Raw genomic sequence first — 21,812 nt, forward strand, 5'->3', positions numbered from 1 at the left:
TTAGAGCAGCACACTAACCCTTGTGTGTCCCTCCCTCTCACATGAGGCTGCACAGGGGCTGCAACGGGCCTCCTCCTGTTCTCTTTTTCACCCTCCTCCCACCTTTCCCAGAGGGAGATCCTGTTCACACCAAAGAAAGCCAAGAACATTTAGTTCAGCAGTAAGAACAGGTGGCATTACCAATAAGGAACAAAACCTGGTATTATTCCAATTGCTGAGTTCTACAGTAGGGAGAGAGAAAGGACAGAAAGGACTCAAACCTAGGAGCCATCTTTCCTCGTGTGTTCCTAACAATTCTATTTTGATAAGCCAAAACACCACAACACCTTTCAGATTTCTGTTTACACTTCCTCCCTTGAGGAAACTAAAGGTCCTTATCAATCATGAAATCGTAAGTTACCTTTATCTGTTCACTATTTTCCTGGATGCAGTACAAGAGCAACAAGACTTTAATGAGTAGAAGCAGGTGTTTCCCCACCATGTCTCTTGGATCCAGCAGCAGACAGTTCTGTCCGTGTGAGCACATCACTATTTGGATTAGCAAAAGCCAAGGAAATAAGACAGAACTGCCATGAAGACAGAACATCTTTGTGTTTTGGCATCTGCAAATGCAGCTGTTCCTTAAAACTTTTCTTTTTTCCCCTAAAACACATACCCTTGCTTTTAAGCAGAGAACAGCTTTTTATTTCTCTCTCTCTGAATATCTTAGCTTTACATCTAAAATAATTCATAAGTATTAGAGACAGTGAGGTTCAGGAAGAAAATGTTCTCACTGATTCCAATAATTTAAGTGCCCAAGATATCAGAATGTCTTCCAGAGAGCAGTCCAGCTCCCACCTCTCACAGGCCAGCAATACCTCCTGCAAAGGCATCGTGTGCTCCATGCCTGCTATCTGCTCAGCTCTTCAGGATTCCCTATCTCTTCCGGGCTTCCCAATTTGTTTAGTATTTTGACTCTCATAATCATTCCTTCCCTATACTTAAATGTAGACAATCTAGTCTGTAAATATAAGCCTCTAGAGGTAAGGGAGTTAGTCCTTGAGACCTGCCAATGGCTGGGGGGAAAAACCCAAAACCTTTCATTGGTTTTGTGTGGTGTAAGAATGCTGAGAGTTCTTCAAGACAAGGCAAGGCCGTGTGCATAATAACCACGTACCAGCAGATATGCTAGCAAAAGATTTTCACATTTTGTTACAGAAAAATCTTAGCTCCATCAAGAGCAGACAGAGTAGGATGACCAGCTTCTATGTGTCCATAATCCAAACCAACAGTTACCAGTTTATGGTTAATTTAATTCCTGTTCTGTTGATTTCCTGTATTATTTATCCTACTCCCAATCGTTTGAGGCACATGCCAGACATTTGGAATATGCCTATGCATATTCCAGAATAGAACTCTAAAAAAATAAGAACTCTTTTTATCTAAAGACTGCCTGTACCATCCTCCAAACAGGTAATAATAATGCCTTAATATCATCAGAAAACCATCCAGTTTAGTAGAAGCTGGGGCGGAGTGGGGGGAGGAGCATTGTCTTTTTACTATGTAACCCAAGATAACTTCCAACTCACTACATAATCAAGTTGATCTCAAACTCACAGCTATGTTCCTTCCTAAGCCTCTGAATGATGGAGTTACAAGCATGTACCATCAGGCCCAAGTATACAAACATTTGATCCAACGTTAGAGAACACAAAGAACAACTGTCTATTGTTTCCCTTGGGATTCTCTTCCCTTATGACTAAAAAGAGCCTGCCTTTAGACTTCTTAATTATAAAAGCATCCACATATCCTACATTGTTGTTTTTAAATTGTTATCAATATCATATCTACTGGTAAATTTAAGTCTTTATTTATACTCAGTTAATAACCTGATCATTTGGTCTTAGAATCATAAGGATAAAGAACAATAAAGTTACTTATCACACTTATTCCTGCTTCTATTCATTGAAAGAAAGACATTTCCATACTTTCAAAGGTAGAGGTAGAGAGAGACAAAACTTCAAAACAATGAATACAGACAAAGATGGGCCAGAACAGAATACTACTTGTAGTAAAAAAATCATAAACTAATATTGATATTTTATACACTACAATGAGCACTTTCCTAACTTTGCCATAACAGAACACGAGGGTTTTGTTATGCATCACAGCATCACAGATCGCGGACATCACAGATCGCTGACATCACAGATCGCTGACATCACAGATCGCTGACATCACAGATCGCTGACATTACTAGAATCAATACCGTATCCACTCACTGCACTGGGAGAATGAACGGATCGTGTGGCTATGCACAAACAGTCTAAGTCTGGATTGAATTTTAGACTGCCATAAATTCTGGAAAGGAAAGAGTTAATCATGATTTCTTTTTTTTTTTCCTCATAGTTAAACCCTTCTATTTGATTAATGTGCAATCCGAACTCCAAATTCTAAAAAGGATGAGGGTTACCCACAGCCTAGGAGGACTTTAGAACCAAGACACCTATTCTTGAGTAATCAAAAGAAGGAAGCTCAACACAAACACATAAGATTTGAATACACGTAAAGACTTACTTCCTTATGTGTAGACACTTACTTATTAGATAAAATTTCTAGGGAGCATACTAGAAGACTAATTTTCTCCTTTAAGTAGTATCAGATAATAGATTTTCTCTCTGATGTTTGCCACAAAGGATAATGAGAAACCTTCTATTGCTATAGTCTAGAAAAGACTAGGAATAAAGATAACTTTATTCCATGTGCTAATCTTTCAGTACTCAAAAGGAAATAGCCACATGGTACCCCTCAAAAGATAGTAAAGGATTGTCTTTTCCCTAAATTCTCAAAATTGCCTCAGCTAAACAGTCCAACTGCTCTCTAAATACAGAGGTTTCCGGACATCTTAAAATACAAAACCCGCTTCTTCCTAGCACCCACCCCACTAAGCACTATCCTCCAGTTCTTATGGTATATTGTAGGATTCTTTCTTTTAAGTCACTAATTGAAGAAAATTAAATTTAATCAATCAAAAGTAGCATTCTTCTTTGCCAATAACAAAAAGTACTCTGTCCAACATGCTGGCCCTGTAAAACCTCCAGTACAATCCCTGGAAGAAGAACAAAATCTCCGTAGCATCGTAAGTACAGAGGACGGATTTCCTGTCCAGAACAGCAACAAATGAATACGCCAACACCAAAGTAAAGCTATCCCCTGTGGAAAGGGGGTACAAGAGCAATCCAACATGAACAATAAAACTCTGGGTGATGACAGCTTAGGTCAGGAAAAATCATTTAATCATAATACATGGGAATAGGTTGGGTTTTAAAAAGAAACAATTATTGGTATGACACAATCAATTTGTTAAATCAAACTTGACAGGCATCAAGGTTCAGAGTAAGCAAAATGATACAGTGACACTAATTATTTCTTTTTATATGTGTGTGTATGTGCATGTAGGTACACATGTACCACCGCATATGTGTGGAGGTCAGAGGACAACTTGGGACAGCTCATTTCTCCTTCCCCACTGAGTCTCTTCCTGACACAAACAAAAATCATTACCAGGTATTTGCACACTAGAACTAAAGGTTGAAATTAATATATGCATGTAATACCAATTAACACAGGAGAAAATAGTATATTTCACTGTACCAAAAAAAAAAAAAAAAGACTATAAGTATTATATAGAAACCACCATAAAGCAATTGGAAGCACTGGATACAATAGATATAATGAACTCAAGAGACCCAAGAACTCTTGACAGATGCTGAGAAAACAAAAATAATAAAGATATCTACTAAAGCCTCCCACCTAAGGCCATGGCAAGAGCACTTGAGGTGGTGAAAGATAAAATTCTTTACCCAGAGGAAAACAGGGTGCACAGCCCAGCGATGATAAGAGGAAGAATCCTTCATCTAAATATGGCATATGGAGCTGGCTGGCTTTAACACATCTAGGAACATGTTAGTGAGGTTATTTTGTGTCTCGGTGTCTGTGTGTGACAGTGAACAATTACATTCCAACACAATTAACTCTGACTTCACAGAATTTTCAGGATGTTAAAGCATACTTCAAAGGGAACTTTGGACTTTCCTGTCTTGAAAAAAAAATATGAGATAAGAATTTTGCATGCTAAACTTAATAGGATAAAACATTAAAGAATACTAATATGTTATTAATAACTAGCAAAAAATGAGTTCTTATTAACAGCACCAAACAGTCCTCTAACTTTAAAATAGGAAACAATGTGAGGAGGGGATTTAAAAATAAAGAATTCTCTCTATAAAGTAACATGGAACCACAAAATAACATACTACTTAAATCTCTGAATACTAAATGGCTATTTTTCTGACAAAAATTCCATCCCTTTACTTTTGCAGAGACCAAAGAAAGGGCAGACAAACCCCAGATTAAGAAAGAAATGTAACTGAGTGTGATGGTGAGCGCCTTTAACCCCAACACAGAGGAGAAAGAGAAGCATGAAGACCTCTAGAGGCCAACCTGGTCTACACAGTGAGCTCCAGGCCAGACAGAGCTGCATAGTGAGACCCTGGAGGCAGGAAGGGAAGGAGGGAGAGAGGGACGGAGGGAGGGAGGGAGGGAAGGTGACAGCAAAACTGGAGGATGCTCAGGCACCAAAACAGAAGAACAAAGTATTTATGAACTAAACTTGACACAGGTAGCCTGTGGCCAATTGGAATACACTTAGGCTTTCTCCAAAAGTATAAACATGCCACACACAATATATGGCTATTTTAATGTCTATATTTACTCTGTCTGTGTGTCTGTGTGTCTGTGGTGTGTGTGTGTGTGTGTGTGTGTGTGTGTGTGTGTGTGTGTGCACAAGCACATTTGGAACACATGCCAGAATCACCTGCTGGGCAAAAAATCAAAATGACATGAAGTTAGTTCCCTACAGAGCCTGAGAGCCTAAGTCATTATAGTTTCTACTAACTTAACAAAAGTATAGTAGTTGGTTCTCCAGAGTCCCTCCTAAGTCAATAAATAGTATACATCCAGACATAGTAGCTCACACCTGCAACCCAGCACTGAGGAGCTGAAAGAGGGGAGTTTTACAGTGTGAGACCCCATTTCAAATAAATAAATAGTACAGTAAAATCCCAGCCGGTCAGTACGTATGAGAAGTCTCACAAGTTTAATTATCCATTCTTAGTACAGATAAGAGTTTCTAGTTTCAGGAGACTATTCTACCCAGAATCTCTCCAAGATTAGTATTTCCTTAGCAATATCTGCCTAGAATGGTTTTTGAACTTACTGACCAAGCAGGCACTATATTGATCTAAAAATGTCATTCATAAAATTAGGTAAAATGCTGGGCTACAGAGTGAGTTCCAGGACAGCCAGGGCTACACAGAGAAACCATGTCTCAAAAAAAAAAAAAAAAAGTAAAATGTTCTTTTAAATGGATGGATATTTTTTAAATGGGCCTTGTAGAAAATGTTACAATCAATTTATTAAAACTTATAATAAACTTATTCTAAAATTTAGAATATTAAAACTTATAGAAGGGGCTAGAGAGATAAGAGCACGGTCTGGTCTTCCAGGGAACCAGGGTTTAATTCCTAGCACCCACATGGCAGCTCATAGCTGTCTGTAACTCCAGGTGCAGAGGATCTGATAACCTCACACATACATTCAGACAAAACACTAATACACATTAAACAAAAATAAATAATTTTTAAATTTTATATTTAAAATGACTGGCTAATAATGTTTATTTTTATAATTTCACATATGCACATATTTTGATTATATACCCCCTCATTATTTATACTATTTTGTTACAAGTTATAGTAGTTATAAATAAAGTGTAGAAAAAAAGATTTCTGTGACCCAAATAACAGAAAGTTCAGAGGACTTATATAACACTTCCCAAGATTCTATCATGGTAGTTAGACCAGAACGTGAAAACTAGGTACCAAAGAATCACAGCCAAGTTCAAAGCCAGCCTAGAACATAGCAAATCCAAGATTAGCCAGGGAAGCATAAATAACAAAACAAAAAAACCAAAATGCTTCCAAAACAATAGCAAGTAAAGGCTGGGTAGCTCTGTTGGTAAAGTGCTCGCCTGTCATCCACAGAGCACTAGGTTTGACCCCAGCATCAAATAAAACTGTTTAATAGTGAATGCCTGCAACCCCGCATACAACGGAGGTATCGTCCAGAGAAGCATCCTCAGCTAAGTAATGAATTCAAGGCCAGTCTAGGCTAATCTTGACAACAAAAGAAACTATCAAAAAAAAAAAAAAAAAAACCTAACTATTGCATATAATTAATGCAAATTAGAACATTCAAGACTATTTAGCTCATAATTTCTACTTTAAGCTAAAAGGAAACTAAATTACACCTAGGCAGTCATGAAAAAAACTAAGAATTCAGACGTCGGGCTAGGTGTGGTTGTGCATCCCAACACTCAGGAGATGAATTCAAGGCCAGCCCAGTCTACAAAGTAAGTTGCAGGGCAACCAGGGCTTTTACAGAGAGAAATCCAGTCTCAAAAAAACCAAACAAACAAAAAAATTCAACCTTCATGAACAAAATAATGAGCCTAGAATCTTGCTCTGAACTCCAATGGATGCTACAGACTTACTCAGGCACAACTAATCTATTGCACGTCTGAACCAACACCACAGGAGAACCAACACATCAGTCAAGGATAAGGCACCAACAAGAACCATCATGTTTGTTTTTCTTTGTGAAATCTCTCTCATTTTTTTTGTGTCTATACAAATGCCCAGACTTATTTTACTCATAGCATGAAAATATGAGATAGAGAACTGATAGAAAAAAATTGAATGGGAAACCAGGCATGGTGGTGTGTACCTTTAATCCCAGCACTAGTTGGGAGGCACAGAAAGGTGGATCCCTGTAGCTAGCCTGGTCTAGAAAACAAGTTCCAGGATGGCCAAAGCTATACAGGGAGGGGAGGGAAGGGGAGGGAGAGGGGGGAGGGGGAGGGGAGGGGAGGGGAAGGGAGGGGAGGGGAAGGGAGGGGAGGGGGAGGAGAAGGGGAAAAAGGGGAAGGGGAAGGGGAAGAAGGGGAAGGGGAAGGGGAAGAAGGGGAAGGGGAAGGGGAAGAAGGGGAAGGGGAAGGGGAAGAAGGGGAAGAAGGGGAAGAAGGGGAAGGGGAAGAAGGGGAAGAAGGGGAAGGGGAAGGGAAAGGAAAGGAAAGAGGGATCAAATGGGGGCTGAGATGGTTCAGCCATTTGTAAAGCCATTTGCCTCAAAGCCTGATGACCTCACTGCCTTCCTTCGCCAGCCTCACACAGTGGAGAGAACGGACTCTTGAAAGTTGTCCTCTGACATACAAGTGTCATGGCACATACTCACACAAAACAAATAAAATTTAGTTTTTGAAAATGTAATGGGAAACATTATGAAACAATAAATTTCCTTTTTTTGGGGGAGGGGGGTCCGAGACAGGGTTTCTCTGTGTAGCCCTGGCTGTCCTGGAACTCACTCTGTAGACCAGGCTGGCCTCAAACTCAGAAATCCGCCTGCCTCTGCCTCCCAAGTGTTGGGATTAAAAGCGTGCGCCACCACCGCCCGGCTAATACATTTCTTAAATTTAGTTTTAACAATAATAGCTGATTCCATTAAAAATTGTTTGTACTTTCAAAAGGCAAACTCAGGATTAGCTTTGGAAGCAAATAGGTGAAGCAGAAGCACACTTGATCAGTATGTTGTCACATCACATCACAGAGAAGTTTTCGGGCAAGCTGTCTCAGAATGGAATACTAGCTGCATAATAATATTTCAAAACCAAATAATCACATTCATTTTTGCTAAAAATGGCAAAAAGATAATTCAGTAACAAGTTCTTAAGAATTGCCCTAATCGGGGCTGGAGAGATGGCTCAGCAGTTAAGAGCACTGACTGCTCTTCCAGAGGTCCTGAGTTCAATTCCCAGCAACCACATGGTAGCTCACAACCATCTGTAATGGGATCTGTTGCCCTCGTCTGGTGTGTCTGAAGACAGCTACAGTGTACTTATATGCATAAAACAAGTAAATAAATCTTAAAAAAGAAGAATTGCGGTAATCAACCAAATACCCTCAATAGTAGCAATCTGACAACCTAAGATGCTGAGAAGAGACGACGTTATGGCGCTTACCTTGAGAGCACAGAAGATGCAGGAATCACCCATGCACTTGTGAGTTGTAAGCTGCCGAAAGCTACGGCGGAAGATGTCCAAGTGCCACAAAACCTTCCAAAAAAGGGGGAAACTCATTATCCTACAAACAGCCTTTAACTTTAAAGTCAAGAATTCAAGCAAACAGGGATTGACTGCAGAAAAAAAAATTTATTCTCAGAACAAAAGATCATTTTTATAATATTAAAACCAATCTCAAAAAGGTAAAAAAGTGAAGCATCAGGGCTGGAGAAGGCTCAGTGGTTAAGAGAAGAGCATACACTACTCTTGCAAAGGTTAGTTTCTAGCACCTGCAGAAGATGGCTCACAGCAACCTACAACTCCAGCTCCCAGGCACACTGCATTCATGTGTACAAACCCATACACAGACACACAGACACAGACACACATAGACACACACACACACACACACACACACACACACACAAAGAACTTTTAAAACGCTTTTAAATCAAAGGAGCAAACTGGAATATAGTAACTAACAAGAATGAAAAATGAACATATTCTAGAAAAGTCATTCATTTGAACAGGAAATAAAAGTCACCCGGTGAAAATATCCTATGACAAAAATCAAATGTGATGTTAAAGAAGAAATTTAGGGATTAAAAACTATAGAATTGCCGAGTGTGGTGGCACACGCCTTTAATCCCAGCACTCGGGAGGCAGAGGCAGGTGGATTTCTGAGTTCGAGGCCAGCCTGGTCTACAAAGTGAGTTCCAGGACAGCCAGAGCTATACAGAGAAACCCTGTCTCGAAAAACCAAAAAAAAAAAAAAAAAGAAAGAAAGAAAAAAGAAAAAGAAAAAGAAAAAGAAAAGGACGAATATACCTTTAAGTTTGTATTAGAAGTTTGAACCATAATGTAAAAATTTTACCTTTGTGACAATTCCTTAAGTCAATAGGATAAAAAGTAATAGTGGGCTGTTGGTTATGTGACAATAACCTCTAAGAGTCAAGTAGATACATACCAAGTTCCAGGCCCGCCAGAGCTACACAGCAAGATCCAGTCTCTCGGTCTCTCTCGGTCTCTGTCTGTCTGTTTGTCTGTCTGTCTGTCTGTCTGTCTCTCTCTCTCTGTAATATTATAGGACTAAGGAGATGGCTCAGTGGGTAAGAGCACTTTGTATGAAATCAAGAGGGCCTGAGTTCAAATCCCTAGTACCCACATAAAAGCTAGGCATGGCTCCCATGCTCATGAACTGAGTGCTGAGCTCTCTGGCTAACTAGCCTAACTGAAACAGAAAGCTCCAGGTTAACCAAGCAACCTTGTCATAAGCACAGAAGGTACAGAGCAATAGAGGATGACACTAATGTCTCCCCTGGCCTCCATGTACACCTATATGGGTGCACACACAAACACATAAGTACACTTATACCATACAACACACACATAAATAAACAAATAAATGTAATAAAAATAGGTTTTTTTTAAATTAAATGATATTGGGGTTGTAGAGATGACTCAACAATTAAGAACTGGCTACAGAGGACCTACCCAAGTTCTCTTCCCACACCCAAAAGACAGCTCACAATTGTTTATAATGCCAGTCCCAGCAATCAAACACCCTCTTCTGGTCTCCACAGACTTTGTATCTTATGTGGTGCACACACATACAGGCAGGCAAAGCATCCATACACATAAAAATGAGTTAACAAAAAAATTTTTCTTAAATAAAATAACCCTAATGTCTAAGAAAGTTTTCCTTGCTAGAAAAAAATGGCACAATACATCAAATAAAGAAATAAAGAAATAGCCAAGCAGTGTGGTGCTCACTTTTCATCCCTGCACTCAGTAGCCACTGAGGCCAGTCTGATCTACACAGAGAGTTTCAGGACAGCCAGGGCTACACAGAAAAACCCTGTGTCGAAAAACCAAAAAGGAGGGGCTAAAGATATAGCTCTGCAGTTCAAGAGCACTGGCTACTCTTCCAGAGGACCCAGATTCAATTCCCAGCACCCACCTGGCAGCTCAAATCTGTATCTCCAGTTCCAGGGGATCTGATACTCTCACACAGACACAAAGCAGGCAAAACACCAATGAACATAAATTAAAAACAAAATATATAATATATACATATTATATATAATATATATTATACGTATAAAGACAAACCAAAAAAAGGTAAAAGAACAAAGAGTCAGTTATAGGAGCAGACAGCTTTCATCCCAGAATTTGGAAGGCAAAGGCAGTTAGATCTCTGTGAGTTCAAGGCCAGTCTGGTCTACATATAGTTCTAGACCAACAGGGATATACAGTGAGATGCTACCTTTATAAGGGGGTGGGGGTGTGTCTGGAAAGATGGCAGTACTTAAAAGCATTTGCCACTCTTCTGGAGGACCCAGATTCAATTCCCAGCACCCACGTGACAGCTTACAACTTCTATATAATTCAGGAGACCCCTGGTCTCCATGAACACATGCAGACACACATGCCTATACACAGTTTAATAAAAATAATCTTTTTTGAAGAAAACAATAATAAAACTGCTCTGGAAAATTAGGCCACAGCACACCTAGAGTTTCTACAACCTGAAAACAACACTATCCTTGGAGCTGAGAGATATCTCAGTTAGCCAATCACTTGCTGCATAAGCAAGAGGACCAGCGTTCAGATCCCGGTACCCAGTAAATGTTGGGTGGGCATGGCAACCCTGCCTATGATCTCAGTGTTGGGTAGGCAGAGGTGGAAGATCGCCAAAGCAAGATGACATTCACATGTGCACCCACACACCCCAGACCATAGGCATGAAGAGAGAGAGAGAGAGAGATACTACTCTCAAGACATAGTCTAAGAATTCTGAAACAGATTAACAATGCTTTTTATCATTATTAATGTCCAATTCTACAAATTAGGTAACTGACATTTGAAAAGATAAAAAGCTTTGCCTAAAATCACCCAGATAAACACAATATATGATCTTGGGAGCCATCAAGTATCACATCTGAAAATCTGCAAACAACACTACCAACACAAAGAAGGAGGTGGGCTTACCTGCAGGGCACTGTTGAGGAAGCAGCTGTTTTGCCCTGGCTCATTGCTGAGGCCTTTGCTGGGGGCAATGGACATTGAGCTCCGAGGTGCGAACATCCCTTGAACACTACCTCGGCTTCCAGAAAAGTAATTTCTTTTCCAAGACATTATTGTTCACATTAGCCCAAAGGGGGAAAGGGGGGCTTTATGTCTTTTTGATAGGCAAGGAACTGTGCCTTTTGAAGTCTTTAAAAAAAAAAAAAATCCAGAAAATTGTTCCAATTAAAGGCTGAGTTTAGATCTTCCCAAACATCACATCTGTAAGCTCGGGGAATTCAGGTGTCTCCTTAGATCCAGGTGCCAAAGCTGTCCTTCCTTCACCTGCCCCAATGTTCAAAATGTAACTTGGCACATGACCAATGCAGAGAAAAGTCTTTAAGTACTGCTAAGGAAGCTATGTTGCTAAAACGGCCTCCCTACACGCCTGGTGAAACAGATGGAATCCTCAAGTCAACAGTATTCAGGACCAAGCACAGCTTGTTCTTCAGCCCTTCTTACAATGCTTCTTGTGGACTGAAGCCCGGAGGAAGTGGCAGGAACCTAGCACACTCCTCCTTGCCCTCTTAGTGCCTTGTCTCATCATCCTCGAGCAAAACTCAAGCTCTGAACAACTGAGGAGACACCACAAGCCGAGAAGTTTGTCTGCGTTCTCGGTAGGGCTGCTGTTGATGTTCCTTGCTGTACCTTTTGGTTGTATTCCAAATTTCTTCTATCTTCTCTACCAGATCTTCAGAAAGTCTCTTCTCCTTTCTTCTGAGATGAGAATAGCCAGCTGTGCCAGAGAGCTTTAACAGAAAGAAAAAAAAAATCAAAAGCTTACGTCATTTAATGACTCTACTGGCTTTGCACTGTTCTGCCAAGAACAATGTTGCCTCACCTCTCAGCATAAACTTGAAACCTTGACAAACAATGCTGAGAGAGAGAGAGAGAGAGAGAGAGAGAGAGAGAGAGAGAGAGAGAGAGAGAGACTATCAGAAACAAAAAAAGGGAAATGCCAAACGAAAGAAAAAAAAGAAATGTGGGCAGCTTCACTTTCATGGAAAACTCTTAACTTTGAAGATGAAAGCTGAACTAGTCTAAAATAAAAACCAAACACAAACTTTCTAGAATGAAGCTAAGAAAGAACAAAAACAACAAAAATCAGTAAGATAGCAAACACCAAGCAAGGAAGTCTGTCCTCTGGGTGTTGTTATTAAAGTACTTTTCTAAAGCTGCCTTCCAAGCACAGTTATGAAATCCTGGTTACAGGTGGGGGGCACATCAGCAGTTTGGATTCCATTCTAGGAAAATGAGGCTCCATCCCAGAGAATCCCTCGTGGTCATTAGACCACATGTCCTCAATATCTAGTCCAAAAGACAAGCTTTTATGGCTTATCTTTTGCCTTGTTTGACTGATTTGTTTAGTCAATATTTTGCCAGAGAATCAGAGAAATAATTTGAGTTATAAATCACTTAAATCTTGAAATTATCTCGAGGGGCCTGGAATGAGAGGCCATCATCCACTGACCAACTTTTGGCTTCAACTCACCAAAATGTCTGTCTGTGAGACAAAGTAGTATCAAATCAAGCAGCATTCCTGGAAGGAAGCAGCTGAGAGACAGGGTCTCACCATACTGTCCTGGAACTCTATGTAGACCTGGCTGGCCTCAAACTCAGAGTGCGAGGCTTAAAGGTGTGAGTCAGCTACATCCAGCACAGCTTTCAGGGGTCAGTTCTCTCCTTCCACCATGTAAGCTCCTGGTAGCAAACCCAGGGCATTAGGTTGGACAGCAAATGCCTTTACCCTCTGAGTCATCTCAATAGCCCACATTTCTATTGAGATGGGGTCTTACTATAGAGCCCGGGCTGGCCTGGAACTTACAACACAGACCAGGATGACCTCAAACCTCCAGCAATCCTCCTTCTTGCCAAAGTGCTCACAGTATAGGTATGTGTAACCACACCTGGCCGAAGTGCTAGAATTCAAATATCTCAAGCCTCCCTTTAGTTAATATCATATATATGTATATGTGTGTGTGTGTGTGTGTATGTATACACACACACACACACACACACACACACACACACACAATTTAGAAAATCAAAAATAGGCCAGGTGTTATTGCAGGTGCCACTATCCCAGTATCCAAGAGGCAAAAGCAGAGAGGTATTGTAACTCTAAGGCAACCTAGGCTAAATAGCAAGGCTATCTAAAAAGTTTTTAAAATTAAAAAGAAAATACTCAATACATCCATCTTTAATCCCGCCACTTAGGAGCTGGGGCAGGCAGAGCTCTGTGAGATAAAGGCCAACCTGGTCCACATAGTATGGCCAGCTAGGGCTACATAGTGAGACCCTGCATAAACAAAAACAAACAAACAAAAAAACCCAATAACAACAAAAACTAAAATTGGAGGCATGGTGACCTCCCTAACTGGAGGTGAGGGACTGTGAGCTCCTGACAGCCTAGACTACATATCAAAACCCTGTTTCAATCAAACCAACAAAAAGCAAAAATTCTTTGAGGTTTTAATCATTGTCTAGAAAACATCTGACTCTGTCCTCGGTGTGTCCAGTGGAGAGCTGAGGTGCAGGAATATTAGCTGGTTGCATAACTCTTCTTCCCTTCTCTACATTCCTGGGCTATTTATAATCTTCATAACCTACACGTCACAAGTAAAGTATTTACTTAGACATTGTATGGTCATTTTATTTACTGTTTTTATTACTCTCTTTTTGTTTTATATAGTATCCGTCATGTATCATATGACTGTATAAAATAAAATGCTATCTAGTATCAAGCATATGATGACACTATACTGACATTCTTTATTTAATCTTCACAACAGCCTATCAGGTAGAAACTATTAGTTCAGCTTTACAGAAGAATAACCTGGGACTTAAAGACATCAACCTGCCTAACTGGTATGTGGCAGAGCTGGAACTAGGTAGCTATGATACTTGTCACCTAATTATGTATCTTATTATAGTATTCCCAAAGCCCCCATCCATCACAGTGATGGTCATAAACTATCAATACCTGTTGATGAATGTAGAACCAGGAGGAACCCACATCTCCAACAAAGACTGTAAGACCCCTACTTCTCTACATATCCCTCATGAACTGCATATTCAAGGCCACTGAGGAACTTCCAACAAGCCGTGCAGCATTCCTTCAGCTCAACTGCTGTAAAGGAATGACAAGTAGCAAGCCTCCACTTGGCTCACAGCAGAAAGGACTTGGCAGGTGGGTGGGGTTTTAGTATCCACATGAGGCACTCACTGAAGCCCTGCCTGCCCTATGACACATGCCCAAGCACAGACAGCAAAGACAAGACACACAGTGGCAGAAAGGAGTCACGGGCTCTGAACGCAGCATTATGTGGGGAAAGCAGTAAGTTCTCACACTAGCTAGGTATGTCAGAAACTAAAGTGACGGCCAGAAAACAGCAAAGACAAGAGAGGCAGTTGAAATGGTTCAGGCAAATACTGATTGCAAAAACACTCAACTCCACACGAAATGCTGGCTTCTAGGTCCAGCACTGACTCCCACAATCATTCTCTAGTGTCATCTACTGAAGATACATGAGAATAGAAATGGTATTCCGAGCTGCATGGCTCTAATAATCTGTTTTTAAAGATAAAAAAAAAAAAAATAGGTTAGGAGCTGGGCGGTGGCGGCTCACGCCTTTAGTTCCCAGCACTTGGGAGGCAGAGGCAGGAGGATTTCTGAGCTTGAGGCCAGCCTGTTCTACAAAGTGAGTTCCAGGACAGCCAAGGCTACACAGAGAAACCCTATCTTGAAAAAAACCCCAAAAACCAAAAAATAAAATAAAATGAATATACATACATATACACACACACATACACTTACACTTATTTTTAACCAAAACAAGCTGGGCAGTGATGGTGCACACCTTTAATCCCAGCACTCAGGAGGCAAAGGCAGGTGAATCTCTGTGAGTTCAAGGCCAGCCTGGTCTATGGAACAAGCTCCAGATCAACCAAGGCTACACAGAAAAACCCTGTCTCAAAAAAAAAAAAAAAAAAAAACCAAGATACACACGTGCATGCATGCATGCACACACACACACACAAAGAACAAACTATATAATAATAGAAGAAAAATTTGAACTTCATGATTATTCTAAAAAAAGTAGTTTAAATTAGCCCAAATAATTAAGTCTATTGTCTGTTGCAAGCAATAAATGTACACTTAGTCCAAGTGTGATGGCGCATGCCTTTAATGCCAGTGCTTGGGAGTCAGAGGCAGACAGATCTCTGAGTTCAAGGCAATCCTGATCTACAGAGCGTTCCAGGACAGCCACGGCTACACTGAGAAATACTGTCTCAAAAAAAAAAAAAAAGAAAGAAAGAAAGAAAGAAAGAAAGAGAGAAAAGAAAAGAGAAAAAGGAGTATACTTAAGAGGGTCTGCAAAGAAGATATATGGCTTAGAGGTTAAGAGCATATATTGCTCTTGCATAGGACCTGAATTGGATTCCCAGCACCCATATCAATCAGGTGGCTCACAACCACCTATAACTATAGCTCCAGGATAATCCAATGTCTTTGGCCTCTGCAGGCACCAATACTCACACCCACATACAAACACACATTTTACAAAATAATGTCCCCACACAAATATACACAACTTAAATAATAGATCCTTTTTAAAGATCTACAAAGTAAACTATACTAACCTATCAATGATTAAAGAAATACGTGTGTGTACATGTTCGTATGTGTTACATGTGCACACATGCATGTAGAGACCATGGGTTGACACTTCATGTCTTCTTTAATCACTCTCCACTTTGTTTTCTGAGACAAGATCTCTCAACTAAACCTGGCGATCACCAATTCACCTAGACTACCTGGCCATCCAGGCTCAGTGATCCTCCTGCTTCTGTCTCCTTGGCAATGGAGCTTCAGGTGTTTGTTGTTGTGCCCAAATTTTTACATGGCTATGATGGATCGAAACTCAGGTCTTCGTGTTCCCATGGCAAGCCCTAAATCCACTAAGCTATCTCCTCAGATCCTAGAACCTGACTCAAATCAAGTGCCAACGACTCTAAATTCCTGATCTTCCTTGGCTCTCCACCCTCAGTAGAGTTTGTGGCATTACATATATTTCTAAAATAGATTTGCTTTGTCTTGCAAGAGGCTGGTCTCATAGCTAAAGCTAGCCTTCAAATGCTGTCTTTTCATCTTGTGCCCTAGGAGAGCTGGGATTAGAAGTATACACCACCACACCCAACTCCACTACATTTATTTGTTACTGGTGTTTACTGTGAAATTATATATATATGTATATGTACAAATATAGAGGCCACCAGTGTGTAAGTTAGCTCTCTCCACCATATGGGGTCTAGGGATTGACCTTGGGTTGTCAGGCTTGGTGGTATATACATAAACCAACTAAGCAATCTCACTTGCCCCCAAAATAGATTTTTCTTTAACAAGGATCACTCCTACTTTCCTAAGTCTCAAGCAAGGTAATGATGTCTTAACGGAATCATTCCTACTCAGCATTATTCTGAAGAAAGTAGCCTGTGCAAATAAGGCAAGAAAAATTACATTGATTGAAAACAAATATTGTAGACTTGCACTTCATAATTAAGAACTTCCGCTCTTTCAAAGAGAAGAAAATGGACAAGAGGATTAAGACAAGCCAAGGATTAGAAGAAATAGTTGCAAATGACATAGAGGAAAATAACAGTTAGCATGTACATACCACATGTTATATAGTATACACAGATGATCTATAGTCTATGTGTATACATGTATATAAAGAGAGAGGATGGAAAAAAGGAGACACATGACTAGTCCTATCTTGTCTCCTTTCCAGTCTCCTAATGTACTTCAACCTCCTTTATGCTCTCAGGAACTTGGATCACAACATCCACACTCTTACCCCGCAGGGCACAGAGGATCTTGTGCTCACATGTAAGCACTAAGGGAACCAGAAATGCTAAACACACAGGTTGTTCCTTCAAAGGAAGGGATGAGTGACCTGTTACCTGCTCCAAAGGCTGGGCTGAGGTGGTTAATGGCCTGGTCCCTTTTGTGCAGTGTGGATAAGACCTCACCAGATGCCCCCCCCCCCTTATCTATCATGAGCTTCTCAATCTATAGAACCATCTTTATAGAAGGTGTCACATACAGTCAATCTATAGAACCCATCTTTATGGAAGATATCACATGAACTTTACAAAGAGTTCTGACGCAGTCATGCCTTAAGCTTTATTGTGCATATGGAACTGAGTTAATTATCACCAGGAAAATTTTCTCCAAATTGTGTTGTGCTTAAATTTGGGGTCAGATTTCCAAAGTTTGAACCAATATTGGCTACTTAGTTGTACTGAGCCAAACTTCTTCTTCTTCTTTTTTTTTTTTTTTTTGGCTTTTCGAGACAGGGTTTCTCTGTATAGCCCTGGCTGTCCTGGAACTCACTCTGTAGACCAGGCTGGCCTCAAACTTAGAAATTCTCCTGACTCTGCCTCCCAAGTGCTGGGATTAAAGGTGTGTGCCACCACGCCTGGCTGAGCCAAACTTCTTGCCACTCATGAATCATTATTCTGCCTGCTATGATGGTCACAGAAACCCCTACCACCACCCCATCCCATATTCCTTCATGTTAGGTATTTCTGAACACAGATTGCAGTACATGGAATTTATTCTATAGAGTTGGAGATAATATGTATGAAATCACTAAACGTTTAATTGAAATAGAAAATATAACTATAACAACCAATTCCAGAATCTTTTTAAATGCTGATTCTCTTTAAATAAATCACTAAAATCCATATCTGAAATAAGAGATACAGGTGATTTTTAAAATAAAAACTTTAAACATAATCAAATATTTATTCCCTTCTAACTTGAGCTTGAAAATACAGATAAGCATCTACAACCATTTCTAAAAGGTCAACTATTTGTTAGTTATAGACTGGTTATCTGAAACTCCTGAGTGAACAGTACCCCACTGAACAATATCCTGAGGGCTGAACTTTGGCATCAAATTAGTACATCATGTACAAAAGGAAGAATTATACAGTGTTAAAATACAGAAAAACATGTTTTTGTAAGAACCTAACTGTCACTTTCAAGCAATTTGTCTAAAGCCAGCTAAAAAGAAAATAAACAGACAAGAAAATATGTTTCACTTTGTTATAGGCAGAGAGATATAGGTAGGCTATTTAGCTCTTTTCTATAAAGATTCAAAGTTCCACAGATAATTTCCCAACCTCTTTGGAAGATAGTTAAGTACAAAGAGGAGAGTAGTTTCAGTACAAGTACTGGGGCTAGGTTTACAGCTCAGTAAATAACAGTGTTTGCTCTGCAAACCTAAGGATCTGAGTCTGAATCCCCAACACCTACATAACAAAGTCAGGCCTGGCCTCACAAGCCTGAAGCCCCAGCACCAAGCAGCAGAGACAGACAGGTCCCAGGAATTCAGCAGCCAGCCAACCAGCTGGTCTAGCCAAATCACCAAGCAAGAAAGCTCAGTGAATTAAAACTCTTGCCACCAAGCCTGACAACCTGAGTTCTATCCCAGAACCCACAAGATTCCCACAAGCTGTCCTCTGACCTCCACTAGGGCGCCAAGACACATACCCAGACATACATACACACATGCAATACAGGAATGAAATGGAACAGTAAAGATCTTTCTTTAAAGTGCAGGTTCAGCTTGACAGGGGTGATGCACACCACTGATCCCAGCACTTGGGAGGCAGAGGCACGCTAACTGGGTTTGAAGTCAGCATAGTCTACAGTGAGCACTAGGACAGCCAGGACTGCACAGATAAAACCTGTATGGAAAAAAACTGTAGGTTCTACACCAGGTGAGGTAGTATGAGCCTTGTAATACTAGCACCTGTGACAGAGGAAAATTAGGAGTTCAAGGTCATTCTCACCTATATAGCAAGTTCAAGCTCAGCCTGGGCTATATGAGAGATCTCTTCATCCATCCCACGCGCCACACACATACAAATACAATATAAAATAATATAATATAATACATGTATATTCAACTCAATAATATGTACAAAACACTTAAGAGCTCAGTAAAAAAAATAGTTCCACAAATAATAGCTATGACTATATCTCATACACACACACCTATAAGAAAAAAATTCCAAGAAAACTGGGTATGGTTGCACATGCCTATCATCTCAGTACTTAAGAGGTAGAAGCAAGAAGATAACAGTAAATTCAAGGCCAGCCTGATCTGCCATAGCAAGTTCCATGCCAGTCAGGGATAGGCAAGACCCTGCCTAATAAACCAAGAAAAAAGTTTTTAAAAATTATTCTGCAGATATGCCCAGTATTTGCCTGACTGTTCTCTTCCCATACCCATCTTCCAAGTCCTCCTACCTAATACCAGCATCATTTGGAAGCAGCAACTCATTCTGACAGGGTCTAATGATGGTCACATCTTATAAACAGTAGTCACTTAGATTCAGTCACATTCTTGGGGCCAATCGGGAAGGGGAAGATCAGTGGGAGGGGAGTAGGGCAGGATGAATATGATCAAAACACAATTATACTCGTGTATCAAGGTGTCACGACGAAACCCATTATGTGTGATTAATATATATACTAATAAAAATTTTTCCCAGGAATGGTGGTGTACACCTTTAATCTCAGCACTCAAGAGAAAGAGGCAGGCAGATCTCTGGGAGTTTGCGATCAGTCTGGTCTGTATAGAGAGTTCCAGGGCAGCCAGATGCTTACTAAATACTTGTTGAAAAAAAGTTAATGAACTGGGCAATGGTAGTACACGCCTTTTACCCCAGGATTCAGGAGGCAGAGGCAGTTGAATCTCTAAGTTCAAGGGCAACCTGGTCTACAGAGTGAGTTTCAGGACAGCCAGGGCTCCACAGAGAAACCCTATGTGTGTGTTTGACAAAATCTTTTAAAACACACAAAACTTCTTCCTGTTTAGAGATAACTCAGTGACAGATATGACCAATCAACTCTTTAGCTCTTCCCCAAGACTCCAACCTAAATCATATCACACTTCAATTTCATCTTATGTTTCCAACAAGTCTATGAAGGAAAGATATTCTGGCCAGTTAGACAAATACAATGTTCTTTCCTAACCACACTGCCAATAGTAGCAAACTAGTGGTAGGGTGAGAAAAGAAAGTTTCAGGCAATTTATTTGGCCCCTGGAAAGAAAAAAAAAAAAAAAAAAACGAAAAGAAAAGAAAAGAAACCCTATATAACCTTCTTGTTAAATCACTAAGAACCAAAGATGTTTTTTCCTTCCTAATTTTTTAAATCACTAAGGAATGCTTTTATAATTTAGATACTTGATTACAACTATGAATTATTTTACAATCATTATAAACACATTAGTACCTGGGCTATTTTGCACAATTATGAAAATACATTGACAGTAACACTAAGAGGAAAATTGCAGAGGAAGCCAATGATAACAGCATCTTGACTCATTTCTGTCAGGAGAACACTGGCACAGAATGGTACGAGCAACTCCAGTGTGAGAAAGCAAGCACGTGACTGGGAAGGGAGGTGACAGAGAGTACAAAGCAAGGAATCAGAAAGAACACAAACAAAGCTCTCTTCAGTGAGAGCAGTAAAAACCAGGAGGTACTGAAATCTATCCTAAAAGTCTTTCATATTCTCAAAAGCTACTGAACTCCAGCCTTTGAGTCAGTTCAAATGTTAACCCTACCACTTACAAGGGAGTGGGGGTGGCCTTCCATACTGCTCTTTCACTGGAAACTTGTAATAATGGTAGCAACTACTCAAATGAACATTACTGGACACACAGCATGTCCTTAGCTCTTTTTTTTTATTAGATATTTTCTTTATATACATTTCAAATGCTATCCCGAAAGTTCCCTATACCCTTCCCCCACCCTGCTCCCCTAGCCTCCCCCACCCCCACTCCCGCTTCTCGGCCCTGGCGTTCCCCTGTGCTGGGGCATATAAAGTTTGCAATATCAAGGGGCCTATCTTCCCAATGATGGCTAACTAGGCCATCTTCTGCTACATATGCAGCTGGAGACAAGAGCTCTGGGGGTACTGGTTAGTTCAGTGTTGTTCCACCTATTGGGTTGCAGACCCCTTCAGCTCCTTGGGTGTCCTTAGCTCTTAAAAGGTGGGAGTCATTCTCATACTGCAAGGGTCTGAAGAGGACAGGGAGAAGTTCTACCTATGCATGATAAGGAAAAATACTATCTACTTGTCAGGGTTGTAGTGAAAATTAGAAATATATGTGTAGCATTTAGCATAGAACCTAGGAGATCAAGAAATTATTATTGTACAAGCACAACCTCCACTTATAAAGCAGATTCAACTAAACAGCAATAAAATCTCAGTAAATTTTCCTCATATTGTTAGTAGCAGTTCTACAGAACCCAAAGCTTTTAAAAAATGTGAGTGCAAGCGCACACACACACACATGCATGCACCCCACTATTTCTTAGATGAAGGTCAAAATATACAATCCAAGAAAATAATAGCATTATGAAATACTGTTCAAATGGCATTGGAATAACCTGAGCATCAAATATAAAACATTTTATTTTCAAAGGATCAAAATACCTCATACCAGAAGGGAAAAGGTCTAATGACCAAATCTAACTTCCTAAAGTACTCTCTAGAAGCAAGCAT

The 21,812-nt window shown here is 40.2% G+C and overlaps 1 protein-coding gene across 12 annotated transcripts in view; it reads right to left on the reverse strand.

Annotated features, from left to right (window-relative positions):
- Positions 1–21,812, reverse strand: part of Usp54 (ubiquitin specific peptidase 54) — a 95,580-nt gene that overhangs the window by 47,024 nt on the left and 26,744 nt on the right. For all 12 annotated transcript variants that reach the window (XR_001781171.2, XR_001781170.2, XR_001781169.2 and 9 more), the window contains exons 2-3: positions 11,147–11,970; positions 8,117–8,209 (exon numbers count right to left, since the gene is read on the reverse strand). Coding sequence is in view for 6 of the 12 variants with exons in the window: in XM_006519705.4 (XP_006519768.1) it covers positions 8,117–8,209; positions 11,147–11,293 (240 nt within the window). In the remaining 6 variants the exon portion in view is untranslated. The remainder of the gene's footprint in view (positions 1–8,116; positions 8,210–11,146; positions 11,971–21,812) is intronic.

The sequence above is a fragment of the Mus musculus genome, chromosome 14, assembly GCF_000001635.26.
Source record: "Mus musculus strain C57BL/6J chromosome 14, GRCm38.p6 C57BL/6J".
NCBI classification, from domain to species: domain Eukaryota; kingdom Metazoa; phylum Chordata; class Mammalia; order Rodentia; family Muridae; genus Mus; species Mus musculus.